The sequence below is a fragment of the Trichomycterus rosablanca genome, chromosome 14 (assembly GCF_030014385.1).
Source record: "Trichomycterus rosablanca isolate fTriRos1 chromosome 14, fTriRos1.hap1, whole genome shotgun sequence".
Lineage (NCBI taxonomy): Eukaryota > Metazoa > Chordata > Actinopteri > Siluriformes > Trichomycteridae > Trichomycterus > Trichomycterus rosablanca.
This window is the reverse complement of record NC_086001.1, coordinates 34940621-34954951: the sequence shown is the minus strand read 5'-3', so window position 1 is coordinate 34954951 and position 14331 is coordinate 34940621. Positions and strand designations below refer to the sequence as shown.

Below are 14331 nucleotides of genomic sequence, written 5' to 3'. Positions count from 1 at the left end.
TGGTGATAACTGGGGACTGTGTGAAGGGGTGATGAGGTGTTGTAGAGCTTCTTTCCTGTCCTTGATTCTATGGTATGTTTCCCTCCATTTTTTGCGTTGTCTGCGCTTTTCTCTCTCACTTAGGTTATTGATCCTTTTCTTCCTGCCTGATTTTAGATCCTCCCTGTATTTTTCTCGTTCCTTCTCTAAATATCTTTCTCTCCTCTCTGGGTCAGCATCACGTCGAGCACGATAGCGTCGTTGCTTTTCTGCAGCACTTAGTGGTGGATTGGCACCCTGTAAGTATGGTATCCACATTGTGAAACTGATATTAAATCTCAACAACTTCAGTCATTTCAACTGTAAACCTTAAAAAAGGTGAATAGTATTACATTGACTAATATTCACACTAATAAATCAATAAACCAGAGGACTCTACTCACTCCTGTTACTGGCACTCAGTCCTGTTACTCTTTATATGAGTAACAGGAAAAAGAAAGTAACAGGACTGAGTTTTTAGCATAGAATTAGCAAAAACATAAAATATAGCTACATGGCGGCTATGCTAATAACACGAGGACACTAAGCACATTTTAGTGATTTTCCTAAAATTGTATTTTAAAAATAAACAAATAACATCTAGGAATTAATTAAGGTAACAGGAGAGATCGTTGAGATTTACCTCCTCAGTCATACTTACAAAATGATCAAATATACAGAAAAAAAAAGGAGGGAACTTACTTTTGGTCTTCCCATGGCCTTCAGAAGATCCAACTGATGCAACTTCCTGTTGAACATGTGACTTGTGGAATGTTCCAAATTTTTCAGATGGGGTAATGTGTTATGGTAACAGGACTGAGTGAAAACCTAGGGACACAACTAAAATGTTTATTTGAACTTAAATATTATGGATTTTTTATGAAAAAAATATTTTTAATGCATAGATGGGATTAGGAGTCACACAACAATGCAAAAAAAATTACATCTCCGAAGGATTTTAATAATTATATTTTATGGTAAAGTGTATAGTTAGAGAGCGGGGACAGGTAACAAATGCTATTTGTTCAGTGTTATAGGTAGTTTTTATTAATGTTTTTAATTGTATATCTTAAAATTGCAATTAGGTCACTGTATAAGACACTATGCTTAATAATAAAAATGTATTTTACAGTTATTTTTTTGTGCACAGTAATGTCCTGGGGACGGAAATGGCACCGATTCGGTGGAATATATCTTAACTGGTTTATTATTTGTGAAATGCTAAACATCATCTGCTTATCCTGTGTTTTGGGCATTTTTTCATGCATTTTGGCTGAAAATTACTGTCGCAATCTGGTAACCCTGCTCAGAGTAGCTCAATGTTGTCTTAAAAAACATAAACAAACCACAAATCAACAGAAGAATGTTCATTTGTAGTTCTAAACATGTTTAGGGTGTTTTTACCCACTTTTTGTCTCTCCCACGATGTTATTCCTCTCTTCTACAGCGTCAATTACATGCAAATTGACCTTATGCAAATTAGGTGATGACGTCATTTAGCGACTTTTAGGACAGCCAATAGCTACTTTCCTTACTGAGGAGTTGGCAACACTGGCCGAGAGAATAAATGATCTACAATAGTTTACATTAGTTAGGAGGATAAAACAGTTGGGGATGGATTTATATAATCTGGAAACGTACAGGATGGTCTTGTGGATTATATCCCTAATGGAACAACACATGGATATAGATCAGGTAAGCACATAAGTGCTTATGATTTTCTGTTGCTGTGTGACTGATCTGGGTCGCGGTTCTGCTGTTTACGGTTGGCTTTCATTTTGCAACGATAGCAAAGCATTATGAAATATTGTGATTTTTTTATGTTCATTATTGTTTGAGTAATTATCGAAGTAAAACGGACAGCATGGATGTAATTGTGAGATGTAGCTGGTTTGTTCCATATGACGGTGTAAGACCCGTTATATTTTTGCTAGGTGCGACTTTACCAGCCTAACCCTGTTACTGAGGATACACAGAAATGATGCTGTATTGAACTGATAAGAGCAGTTACAGGGTGTTCGGTGTGTAGAGCTTAAATCCACACATGAGCTGCTGATATGCTGCATGACTGGTGAGCTGTGTGTGTGTCTGCTTCATCATTCATCATTCATCTATCAACTTCTGTTGGGAATGATGTTCCTCCTTCTGTTAAACAACTAACCCCACCCCCCCCACCCCCAAACACACACACACACACACACACACACACACACGCACACTCTGCACTGTGTGTTTGTTTATGAATCCCGGTATTAGAGTGACGTGGTACCTACAGGTGGATGAAACCTTTATGACGTAGTAAGGATTCCACTCCACACCGGGTATAAATAGCGGGGAGAGCGGGATCCTCCATCAGTCTTCACTGACAGAGATACAGGACACACACGCGGCGGTTACTCTCTCACACTCACCGTGTTTAGCATGGCGTTCCAGGGATTTATATCGGGGGGCGGACTGCGCTCAGCGGGTGTCGCGGTCGGCGTTACAGCTGCTGCTGCGGCCGGCTGTTATTTACTCTACCAAAAATGGCGTAAAGCGCGCAAGAGCACCAGAGGTGTCGCAGAGGCGGCGGAGGCGGAGGAACACATTCCTGAGGACGGGAGCAAGGTGGAACAGGCACCGGTACAAACCGGGTCTGAGGAGGGGAGCAAGGTGGAACAGGCACCGGTACAAACCGGGTCTGAGGACGGGAGCAAGGTGGAACAGACGCTGGTACAAACCGGGTCTGAGGAGGGGAGCAAGGTGGAACAGACGCCGGTACAAACCGGGTCTGAGGAGGCGAGCAAGGTGGAACAGACGCCGGTGCAAACCGGGTCTGAGGAGGGGAGCAAGGTGGAACAGGCGCCGGTGCAAACCGGGTCTGAGGAGGGGAGCAAGGTGGAACAGACGCCGGTACAAACCGGGTCTGAGGAGGGGAGCAAGGTGGAACAGGCGCCGGTACAAACCGGGTCTGAGGAGGGGAGCAAGGTGGAACAGGCGCCGGTACAAACCGGGTCTGAGGACGGGAGCAAGGTGGAACAGACGCCGGTACAAACCGGGTCTGAGGAGGGGAGCATAGTGGAACAGATACCGGTACAAACCGTGTCTGAGGACGGGAGCATAGTGGAACAGATACCGGTACAAACCGGGTCTGAGGACGGGAGCATAGTGGAACAGATACCGGTACAAACCGGGTCTGAGGACGGGAGCAAGGTGGAACAGGCACCGGTACAAACCGGGTCTGAGGAGAGAAGCAAGGTGGAACAGACACCGGTACAAACCGGGTCTGAGGACGGGAGCATAGTAGAACAGATACCGGTACAAACCGTGTCTGAGGACGGGAGCATAGTGGAACAGATACCGGTACAAACCGGGTCTGAGGACGGGAGCATAGTGGAACAGATACCGGTACAAACCGTGTCTGAGGACGGGAGCCAGGCACTGACACTGATGGAAATCCTGGGTCAGAGTAAGTGTGTGTGGAGAGAAAATGTATATATGATATATAGTGACTATAGGAAGTGATGATAATAATACTAATAATGGTTCTGCTCTTGTTTAGGCTCCCACAGAGTGTACACCTTCGAGTACAGTTTTGAGTTCTTCGGTTCTGAAATCAACGAACCGTCAGAGTACTGGACTCGTACTGAATTTGCTGCTGGTTTCATAATTAGATTTGATATGTTCACTCGACTCTTCAAGTTTGTAGGCCGGGCAGGACCAGCTTTAGTCAGCCTGGCTCAGAAGATCCAGAAAGCACTGACCGGTACCAGTGATACACTGGCTGTTACCGATAACGAAGTCACCGGTCAGTGAAAAGAAAGAAGTTCAATTCAAAAGAAATGTGTGTTCAAGTCCTTGCTCAGGGGCCAAAATGTGGCAACTTTGCAGCAACGGGGCTTGAACCAACAACCTTCTGATTACTTCAGTTAAAGAAGTTTAATTAAAAAGAAATGTGTGTTCAAGTCCTTGCTCAGGGGCCAAAATGTGGCAACTTTGCAGCAACGGGGCTTGAACCAACAACCTTCTGATTACTAATCCTTAAATAAAATTGACTAAAGCTTAAGTGCAGCGTTTGTTGTATTTTTATATTTCAGTGTTTTATATGAACTTATTAAACTACAAGCTTGGTATTTCATTAGTGCTTTTGTTGGGAAAAATAGCATCATTTGTTTGCTCAGTGAAGTTATTTTAATATTCAGATCAGATCTATATTAGTGCTGGACCAAACACAAAACACATACGACTTCTTTTACAAATTCTTACACAAGATCTACTCAAAATCCATGCATTCACAAGGGCCAAATCCACAAAATGGAAAAAAATAGAAATGACGTATCTCTAAAACTAACAGAAAAACGTAGGAAACATTTATTGTGCATTTATTCAGACAAATCAACCTATTAAAGTCTGTTACAGTTTGATGCATTAATGTCAAACTAAAAAACTTTTTACCCCCTACAAAAAAGTTTGTATTTATTTATTAACATTGTTTTAAATAAGCATCAATGTCTCGAAAAATGACATTATTTATTTTTATATACAATCAATGGTCCTCACCTACTACAAACCTTATTTTTGTAAATATTCATTTATTTATTACAGATTAATAACTAAACATTTGGAATGAAGAAAAAATTAACTTATTTGTATTACCATTATTACATTATATAGCATATACTAGTTTACACAAGTTAAAATTGTACTGTTTCAATTTTTAAAACTCAAACTTTAAAAATTAAATTCAAACTTTTGAATTAAAACATTCAGCTGTGTTCTTATAAACAAACTTTCCTTTTATAGATATATTTTAAAAACAAGGAACAAAAATCTGAATATTTAGTTTGGCAATACGGGTTTTAAACTATCCACAAACCTTTCTTTTATTTCAATATTTTAAAAATGAATTATATCTAAATTATTCAAATTAAATTATTTGAAGTGGAGCTGCAACCTCAGCATCACTGTTTCTGACCCACTGAAAACCAAACATTCCCAACATAAACATGCAAATCCAACAAAGTGTTTACAATCCCAGATCTACTCAATCCACGCATTCACAAGGGCCAAATCCACAAAATGAAAAAAAAATGGAAATGGAAATGACTTGGCTCCCTGTCACTCTCACTATCCTGTTGATATTTATCCTCGCTACTCAACACTGCAGTCACCATCATCTAGTAATGTACACACCTCATCTACTGTCAGCCAAACCAGACTGGATATGGGGACCTAGGGACGGGGACATTGGGACACCCCTTCCAACATTTCAAACTGCAGTTAGAAACTAAACTACCAAAACAAAATAAAATAGAATGTTTCCCTGCCCCTGCATGGGAGCTCTGCTTATTGCTTATCTGACCCCCTGCAGTGCTCGGTCAGTCTGCTGGGGATCATCCTCACAGGAAAAGGTGATTGTGATTGCGTGATTGTGATTGCGGAATATGATCAAAAGATGGCGCTAAAGTTATTTATACATAAACATGAGCAACGTTTAACAGTGTTACACAATGACTAACTGTACAACAAGTCTGTTTTATGCTGTAATGTATATGTATGTATACACACATATTAGGTGATTCATTGTTCTTCAAATAGGCTAGTGACCCTTGTTCTTAAAAAGACAAAGATACACGTTTCATTTGAGTACATGATCTAATAATGCTGTGTGTTAAGGTTTTATTTAACCTGGTTTATACCTGCCTTCATCCAGCTAAAGATGCCAATCATTTTTAAATAACCATCTGCGACCTTAACATCACAACAACACAAAAGATATTTCATTCTTATGTGCAAATATGTACAATAACAGTTGTTTAAAGTTAAAGTTGAGTTTAAAGTTACATACTGAGTGAACATGTTGAGCATTTATTACATTCTGTATGTACTTGGCTAATACACAAGATGTTTTGTTAATAGAGATCTGTACTTTCAATCTTTGTATTGTTCAAGTATACTGTAAAACATTTCACGTTGGTTAAACTCAGAAACTTAAGTTCACCTGCTGCCTTAAAAAGCTGAGTAAACTCAACTTGAAGAAAACTGTTAACAACTCAAGAAGTTAAGTAAAAAAGTTGTTTAACTAATGATTATTCATTGTTTCAACTTGATGCACTGAGTCAAAATAACTTACTATGTTTATTTTATTCATTTTAGAAAATGAGCTATCTAGTCAAATAAACATACAATTCCTCACTATTTTAACACACACTTTTAAGTTAATAAAACTTTAGCTATATTCACATAACTTATTGTCTAAAGTTAACAGTGCTTATGTTCGTCATTTCTAGACTTGACTAATAAATGTTTCCCAGTTTCTTTAAACTTTATAATGAATCAACTTACAACTTCTGTTTATAAATAACATTTATTTAAACAAAAAATATTTCATATGTTTTCACCTTGGCTCTTGGTACATCTTTTAAAAAGGCAATGTGTACCCAAAATAAAAACAATGCCACTTCTGAACACATTTATTGCAAACAGGTTCCATAAATGTTGTTTAGAAATAAATCTGCTCTTTGTAGTGCTGTAGTATTCTTCCTTGACCATTTCCACTTCATGAAAGGGATCTTCAGAACTCTGCAGAGAGAAAAAACAAGACTGCTAAATTGTGTTCTCAAAAATGTATGTGAATAAAATTATTATCTGGATAGGGAGATATTTAGCTCTCTTCATTCATCCCTACATATGTCAATTAAACCCAATTACAACTTTAAAAAGAAATACAAATTATTTAACACTCAGCAGATCAACACAGTGTAAAAACGCACAAAAATAAGTCGTTATTTACCTTTGAAACTGGATGGCTAACGAATTAGCCAGCTAGTTAACATAACCTTTACCACTATTAGCTTACCCGAGCACGCATGCAGACGTTTCTTTTAAAAGCAAACCAAAGTTTATTGTTAATGTTCCGTTATACTCATTACAGCACAAACCAACACAACCATTATTTAAAATATCTGCCATGGACCCAAGTGGTGTAGTAGCTAACTGTTAACCTCATGTTAAGCGTTCATGGCCTCGGCAAACATAACGAAACGAGTAAATCCGTCAGTTCTGTCACATTTAATGGTCGACGTACACAATTTCACTTTTTATCACACAGATTTAAAACATTGATAAACTCACCTGCTTCCCGCCATTGATGCTTTCAGTAGTAAACGCTCCAACTTGCCAAACTCCACTCGGTGTATCAATCCGCACTCAATTTGCCTCAAACTGTAGTCCAGAGTCAGGTGTGTCCCTCCGCCGCTAAAAGTAGTCCCCTATCGTATAACGTGTTATTCTTGTTTTTATCAGTATTAATATTAATGGCTTTCCGTCTGTGAAAAAAAATTGGTTAGAACCATGCTCCCATGGTTTAAACGTTTTAAAAAATATTATTGTTCTGTCTAACTCAAAAATGGTGCCCACCTATAGGAATCGCCCACTATATCCTTTTTTTCTTTTTAACTAATAACTTACAGACATGAGTTAAATGAACATTGACAACATAGAAAAACTAACAAGTAGTCAAGACAACTGATTATTTTACGTTAGATTTTCTGAAAACTTAATAACCTGAGTTCAATATCCAAAACTTGTCATGACAATTTGAGTTGAGAGTTCACATAACTTATTGAGGCTGAAATGTTTTACAGTGTATCTTATTATTCTTAGTTACAGTAGCAGTATTAATTTTCATTAATTTTGCAAATGTTGTCGTTTTTGTTTTATTTATTTGCAAATTAATGCATTTGAATGCTTTAAAAAGTGGGACATTACCATTTTTAATATAAGAGCCAGTATTACTGGCTCACTTAGTTTGCCAGTGGTGCCATGTCTTTGCCAGATGTGGCCCAGATCTGTTTTGGGACATGTGGGCCATATAAGCATTTCCTATATGTGGGCCACTTTTGGCTCATATGCTGTTTGCCGATGCCGGCAGTGAGCCGGCAGTGCCGTAACGTTGCCAGAAGTGGCCCACATCCGTATGCTATCTGGGGAACATCATAACTCATGTTATAACGTCCTTATTAGTGTTGCTGTGGGTATTATATTGGATGTTGCCTGCGTGTTGTCTGCTAGTTAATATGTTAATGCGTTTAACCCTGCTAGTTTTATACTGGACATATTGGACACTCGGCCTGACATTCGAGTTTTTTTCATCTCGTTCTCGGCTAATAAACTTTCAAAAACGAATAAACCTGCACGAACTGACCCTGCAGTAAACAAAGCACAAACTACAATCTAATATGTTTTTAAAAGTCTTTCTGTTTATTTTTATTTAACGCTATTTCATGATTGTGAGCTTTATCTGCCTTGAAAAGCCAAGGGAGCCTCTCAAAAGTGCATAAAACCCGGTTATAGTTCTGTATTACCTAGTGACATGTACCATTCACCACAACTGTATTAAATCCTACAGTACCGGTACAGTCAAATACATATCGTGTAAAATAAATCTAAATGTACATTTTAATGTAATAAGCAATGTAAATTGCAATGAAAATTTTCTATATTTCATTCTTTATTATTATACTCATGCTGTAGGACTTTGTATGATTTATCACTGCTGTAAGACTATTATGTAAAATAGTGAGTAGTGCAAGTGACATGGTAACTACTACAATCTTTTTTGTATAAAAATGTACGTTTCTATGTTATATTTCTACGTTTATATTTTATTCTTTATTACTATACCCACACTAGAGCTTTTTTTCTGTAATTTAGGGGTAGTAGGTGGTGCATGTCACTACATTGCTTATTACATTAAAATGTACATTTAGATTTCTTTTACACGACATGTATTTGACTGTACCGGTACTGTAGGACTTAATACAGTTGTGGTGAATGGTACATGTCACTAGGTAATACAGAACTATAATCTGGCTTTATGCACTTTTGAGAGGCTCCCTTGGCTTTTCAAGGCAGATAAAGCTCACAATCACGAAATAGCGTTAAATAAACATAACAATAAAAACATATTAGATTGTAGTTTGTGCTTTGTTTACTGCAGAGGCAGTTCGTGCAGGTTTATTCGCTTTTGAATGTTTATTAGCCGAGAACGAGATGAAAGAAACTCGAATGTCAGGCCGAGTGTCCAATATGTCCAGTATAAAACTAGCAGGGTTAAACGCATTAACACATTAACCAGCAGACAACACGCAGGCAACATCCACCATAATACCCACAGCAACACTAATAAGGACGTTATGACGTGAGTTATGATGTTCTGATCCAACTACACTGAAACTTTGTGATTGACACGCTTCTTGCTGCGCTAAAAACCAGCTCTTTTGATTGGTCGGTAATTACGTCTATCTCCCCAGTAGTCCCGCCCCCCTAAGCCCCTAAGCCCCGCCCCTGCAGCTACAGGTACAGATCAGTTTTGCAACAGGCTGACTGAGATATTTGTTGCAAAACTCGTGGCGGGCAGATTTGAAACTGTGCTGCAATGTTTTTATTCTCACATCGAAAATAAAAGTACACATTTATTTTTTACAGGTACAAATCTTTATTATAGTTACAGATTTTATTTTTACAGATAAAAATTTTACAGATTATTTTTACAGTTACAAATGTATTTTTTACAGGTACAAATCGTTTTCACAGTTACAGATTTTTTTTTACAGGTACACATTTTTACAGATTTCGTTTTCACAGGTGCAAAACTTTTGCTACATATTTACCTCCATAGTTGTGCTACTTAGACAATATAGACTGAAAAACGATGTTTACTCAAGGATATTGTTAATAACAGGTCTTTAGAGTGACTCTGAGAGTGTAACAGCAAATAAACCGGATCATGAACCTGTCAAAACTCCTGAAGCACTGTCCTGATGGTAACATGTCTGTAGCTACAGACAGTAATGTCATTGTAAAACACACTCAGATAGGATGAATAGGGTCAGTGTAGAATTATGTACAAAGATCTACAGAGATTAGATGAACTGGCCGGTTAGCTCAGTTGGTTAGAGCGTGGTGCTAATAACGCCAAGGTCGCGGATTTGATCCCCGTACTGGCAACACCCTCTTTTGGACTTTAACTAACAAACAAGTGAGCCTTCTCTAACTAGCAGGTCCTGTTGACCTGGGCTTCAAACGTTGTCTCTGACAAGTGTGAAATCTTTTTAATGCCCCTCTCATTCAGGTCAGAAACATGCCATTATTTCAATTTGCCAAACTTAATGACCCTTCTGTAAATGGTTTAATGTGCACACTGCTGCTACTGGCTTGTTTTTATTTTCTACAATGTAAGTTCACACCTTCAGGTTCATGTTATTTGAGGTCTGTGTTTTGTTAATTCATATGAATGCTGTGTACTTTGGTCAGTGGAAGTAGTGTTATAGCTTTATAAAAACATTGTACTTACTTACTATTTCCATTCTTGCAGGAGTGTGGGTTTACCTTCCACTTCAATAGTGAGGCGTGTCCAGCCCTGCTACACAAACTGTCATTTTTGTCCCTGTTAAAAACTTTAGCTTAGTTAAAGCAAATAAAGACACATTTAAAATGTTCATCATTTATTACAGGTTTAAAGTTGCATAAAACAAATGTTTGTACAAATAATATAAAACCAAAGTACGAAATAAACATTTCACTTATTTTAATGTATTTTTATTTCTAGCATCACTAGATAACGATGATGTCTGTACAACATTTTGTACTCACACACACACCGCTCAGCTGCTGCTGCTGATCCTCTTTCACCTGCATTTAGTACAAAAACACCACAACAAATCATCTGGATTCAAGCTTTTCACTAGGATTTATATGAACTGGGTTTTATGTACTAGAAGATGGTGGGATAATTAAATGTAAATATGAGTATTTCTTTTAACAGAGGAGTTTAGCTACCACTAATTTGGTCTATAGATAAACACAAAGAACAAAGACTCATGATGATAGAACAATGCAACATTGTTCAGTCCACAGCCCTCCATTCACACCTTCTCATGTACATTCTGGTTGAGGACGGTTCATTATTTGCTGAGTGGAAATTATCTAAAGACTATGATTTTGGAATGTAGATCTAGAAGTGTTAAAGTAAGAGGCTATTCATGTATGAAAACTTAGCATTCATAATATGAAGAATTTGTGCAAACACCATAAAGACCAGGGTAAAATTCTTCCACTTGAGAGTAAAAGTTGTTCTGTGTTTATTAAAGTAGATTAAACCTGAATAATGAACAAAAACAGATTCGGATCTGAGGTTGGTACATTATTTATCATTAAATGTAATGTGGTGTAATCATATTCACACCATCATGTACATTTGATAATTGAAGTAGAACAGTTCTAGTGGATATTTGAAAATGAAACACGATTTCAGTCACAAAAATGTAACTTCTGTGTGACCGTACTGGTGTCTATTAAAAATGCTGCTTCTAGTAAAACTTCATCCGCACTATAAGCAGCAATATGGGTCGTTCTCTTATGTGAATGCGCTGGTGTGGTGTACTTAAAGGATATTCCTTTCACTAAAGTTTGTTTTTTAGACAGTGAACGGTGATACGACCTCTCTCCTGTGTGAATACGCTGGTGTTTTTGAAGGGTACCATGTTCAGCAAAACTCTTTCCACACTCAGTGCAGTTATACGGTTTCTCTCCTGTGTGAATACGCTGGTGTACTTCAAGTGCATTACTGTAAGCAAAACTATTGCCACACTCTGAGCAGTGATAAGGTTTCTCTCCTGTGTGAATACGCTGGTGTACTTTAAGGTCACTACTTTGAGTGAAACTCTTTCCACACTCTGAACACTGATATGGCTTCTCTCCTGTGTGAATGCGCTGGTAATTTTGGAGCATACTCTGACGTGAAAAACTGTTTCCACACTCTGAGCAGTGATATGACTTCTCTCCTGTGTGAATACGCTGGTGTCGTTGGAGATTACTCTGCGTAGTAAAACTCTTCAAAGTTCATGTTTATGCTTTGATAAGACTGTAGAAACTGTTTCCTTGAAAAGCAACAGAAACAAAATAAGAGGTCAATTCATTAGCATTACTATTAGCATTATCCATTAGCATTATTATTACATTAATACCACAATAAGTAATAAAAACATTAAATTCACTTCACATCTAAGTGAGAATCTGAATTCAAAGAACATCAGGATAAAATACTTATAAATACTGCAGATATTAATAATTAAATAACTATAAATAACTTGATATAAATAAAGATATAAGAGATCTGACTTTCTCAACATCAGTCCTGCACCAAGCAAATCTAATCCAGTTCATGACAGGACTAATAATTAGCTCACAAGTGTAAATCTTTGGTGTGCTGGGAGTAAAAAAGGTTTCATAAATCACCACAATTATGAGCATAAATCTATTTTAAACAGTCTGAATATATTAACCTGATAATATTAAATAACATAATAAAATAAAAAGAACAACAAATGCAACATAAATGTAAAATAAACTAAATATAAAAAACCCTTTACCTTCCTGTTAGAATCCTGGCAGCCACTTTAACAAAGCTGGTGTCTCCAGCAGGACGTTTCTAATGAAGAACGTGCAGAAGAACCTTCTTACCAAGTGACTCAGCTACAAGTCTAGAGTTTAGTCCTTAAATAGAGCTGAGGACAAAGACCCAAGACCAGTTAAAAACTCTGCATTGGTCAATCATCAGCCAACCATTCACACCTTCTTGTGTGAAGTACTAGCTCATTATGGAACGTGTGCAAATGAAGTAGATGGAGCCACAAAGCATGATGGGTAAAGTCAAACTACACCTATTTATCTGAGCAGAGAAGTTATTTACATTTAATCCTAAACACAAACAAGGAATTGAAAGGCTATTCTGTAAAGTGACATGACATGAACTTAGATAAAGCTTTTATGATAAGAATCTAAGTCATGTAAAATGCTGTATGTATATTTGTGTGAATTAGTTTCTACTGTATATGAGGAACAATAAGAAAACTAGAAGAGGAAAGACCCACCTATAGATTTATCTGTATTTATGGTGTAGAAATATGTGAACTGTTGGATTTACTGAAGCACTTTCTACATTCTGAGCAGTGATACGAGCTCACTGAGGAAACATAAAGATTAATAAAGGGAAGGAAACAAAACCTGAAAATAAAAGCTTTACCTTCCGTTCAAATCCTGTTCAAACAGCTGAGAATGAGAGCAGTTCATAACTACAGGAACACAGACTGTACTTGTACTCTGTCTGTTTGCCTCCAGCATCGACTGGAACCAACGCCAAACAATTTAACTCTACCCAGGGATGCCAAGTCCAGCACAAATATCCAGCTCAAAGTCTGTCTAAACCCGCCCTTCACATGCTAAAACTAGCAGACCTTGTTTATAGGTATGTAAGCGCAAATCCTCATTAAAAACATTTTGTACGGTTTGTAATGAAAGCTTTTAGACAGCCGTGACACATTTTGAAAGTAGCCAAATTTGGCAGGAAAATCGCGAGAGTTGCCAGGTTCAGCCTGGTCTAAAATCAACCCTGAAGCTGAAACTAGCCCAGAATCCAGGGTGTCACAGATATTGGTGAAATGACAAATGAACGATCAGTGTACTACTAGTGAATCTTTTATTATTAATAATAATATAGTTTCATTTTACATTCCGATTGATATTTTTTGTGATGTATTTTGTTTACATTGGTATTACAGCTATTTTATAATCGTCATTTTACATCCGGCCCGCATGAGGTTCGTGGCAATTAAAAATTAGATGTAAATAAACGTACATCAAACATGCATTACAACAGGATTGATTTTGACGGGAGCGCTAAATCTTTAAATTACCGTAAGTTTGGATTTACGTGTGTGCGAGTGTTTCCAGCTTCACCGTAATGTGAACAGAAGGAGTTTTTAACAAGACATGAACTTCTGAAGTATTTATTAACTGAAGTCAGGTGTAACGCTGGTTAAGGATCAGAATTTAGGCTCTAAATCGCTGTTACGATACTAAACAGAAATATAAGAAAATTTTTACTCTGCCTACTTCTAATTTTCTGATTGTAACATCTAAACATTAACAGCTTATTAGAACTGTACAATCTACTGCTTTTCATAAAGAGTGGGCAGTCGTAGCTTAGTGGTTAAGGTACTGGACTAGTAATTAGAAGGTTGCTGGTTCAAACCCCACCACAGCCAGGTTGCTGCTGTTGGACCCTTGAGCAAGACCAATAACCCTCAATTGCTTAGACTGTATACTGTAACTATATTGTAAATCACTTTGGATAAAGATATCTGCTAAATGCTGAAAATATAAATAAACAGATAAAATTAATATTGAGCAGAATTAAGTTCACCTTATTGGTCTGGCCCTCCACAACAGTCCCAGTTTCTTATGTGGCCCCTTGGAAAATTTAATTGCCCA

At 37.5% G+C, this 14331-nt stretch overlaps 1 protein-coding gene across 1 annotated transcript in view; it reads right to left on the bottom strand.

Moving 5' to 3' along the window:
- Positions 1–11868, bottom strand: part of LOC134326575 (zinc finger protein 665-like) — a gene marked incomplete at both ends in the record, with an annotated part of 64045 nt that extends 52177 nt beyond the window's left edge. The window contains 1 exon segment of the mRNA XM_063008743.1: positions 11565–11868. Coding sequence (XP_062864813.1) covers positions 11565–11868 — 304 coding nt within the window.
- Between the last annotated feature and the right edge of the window lie 2463 nt (positions 11869–14331).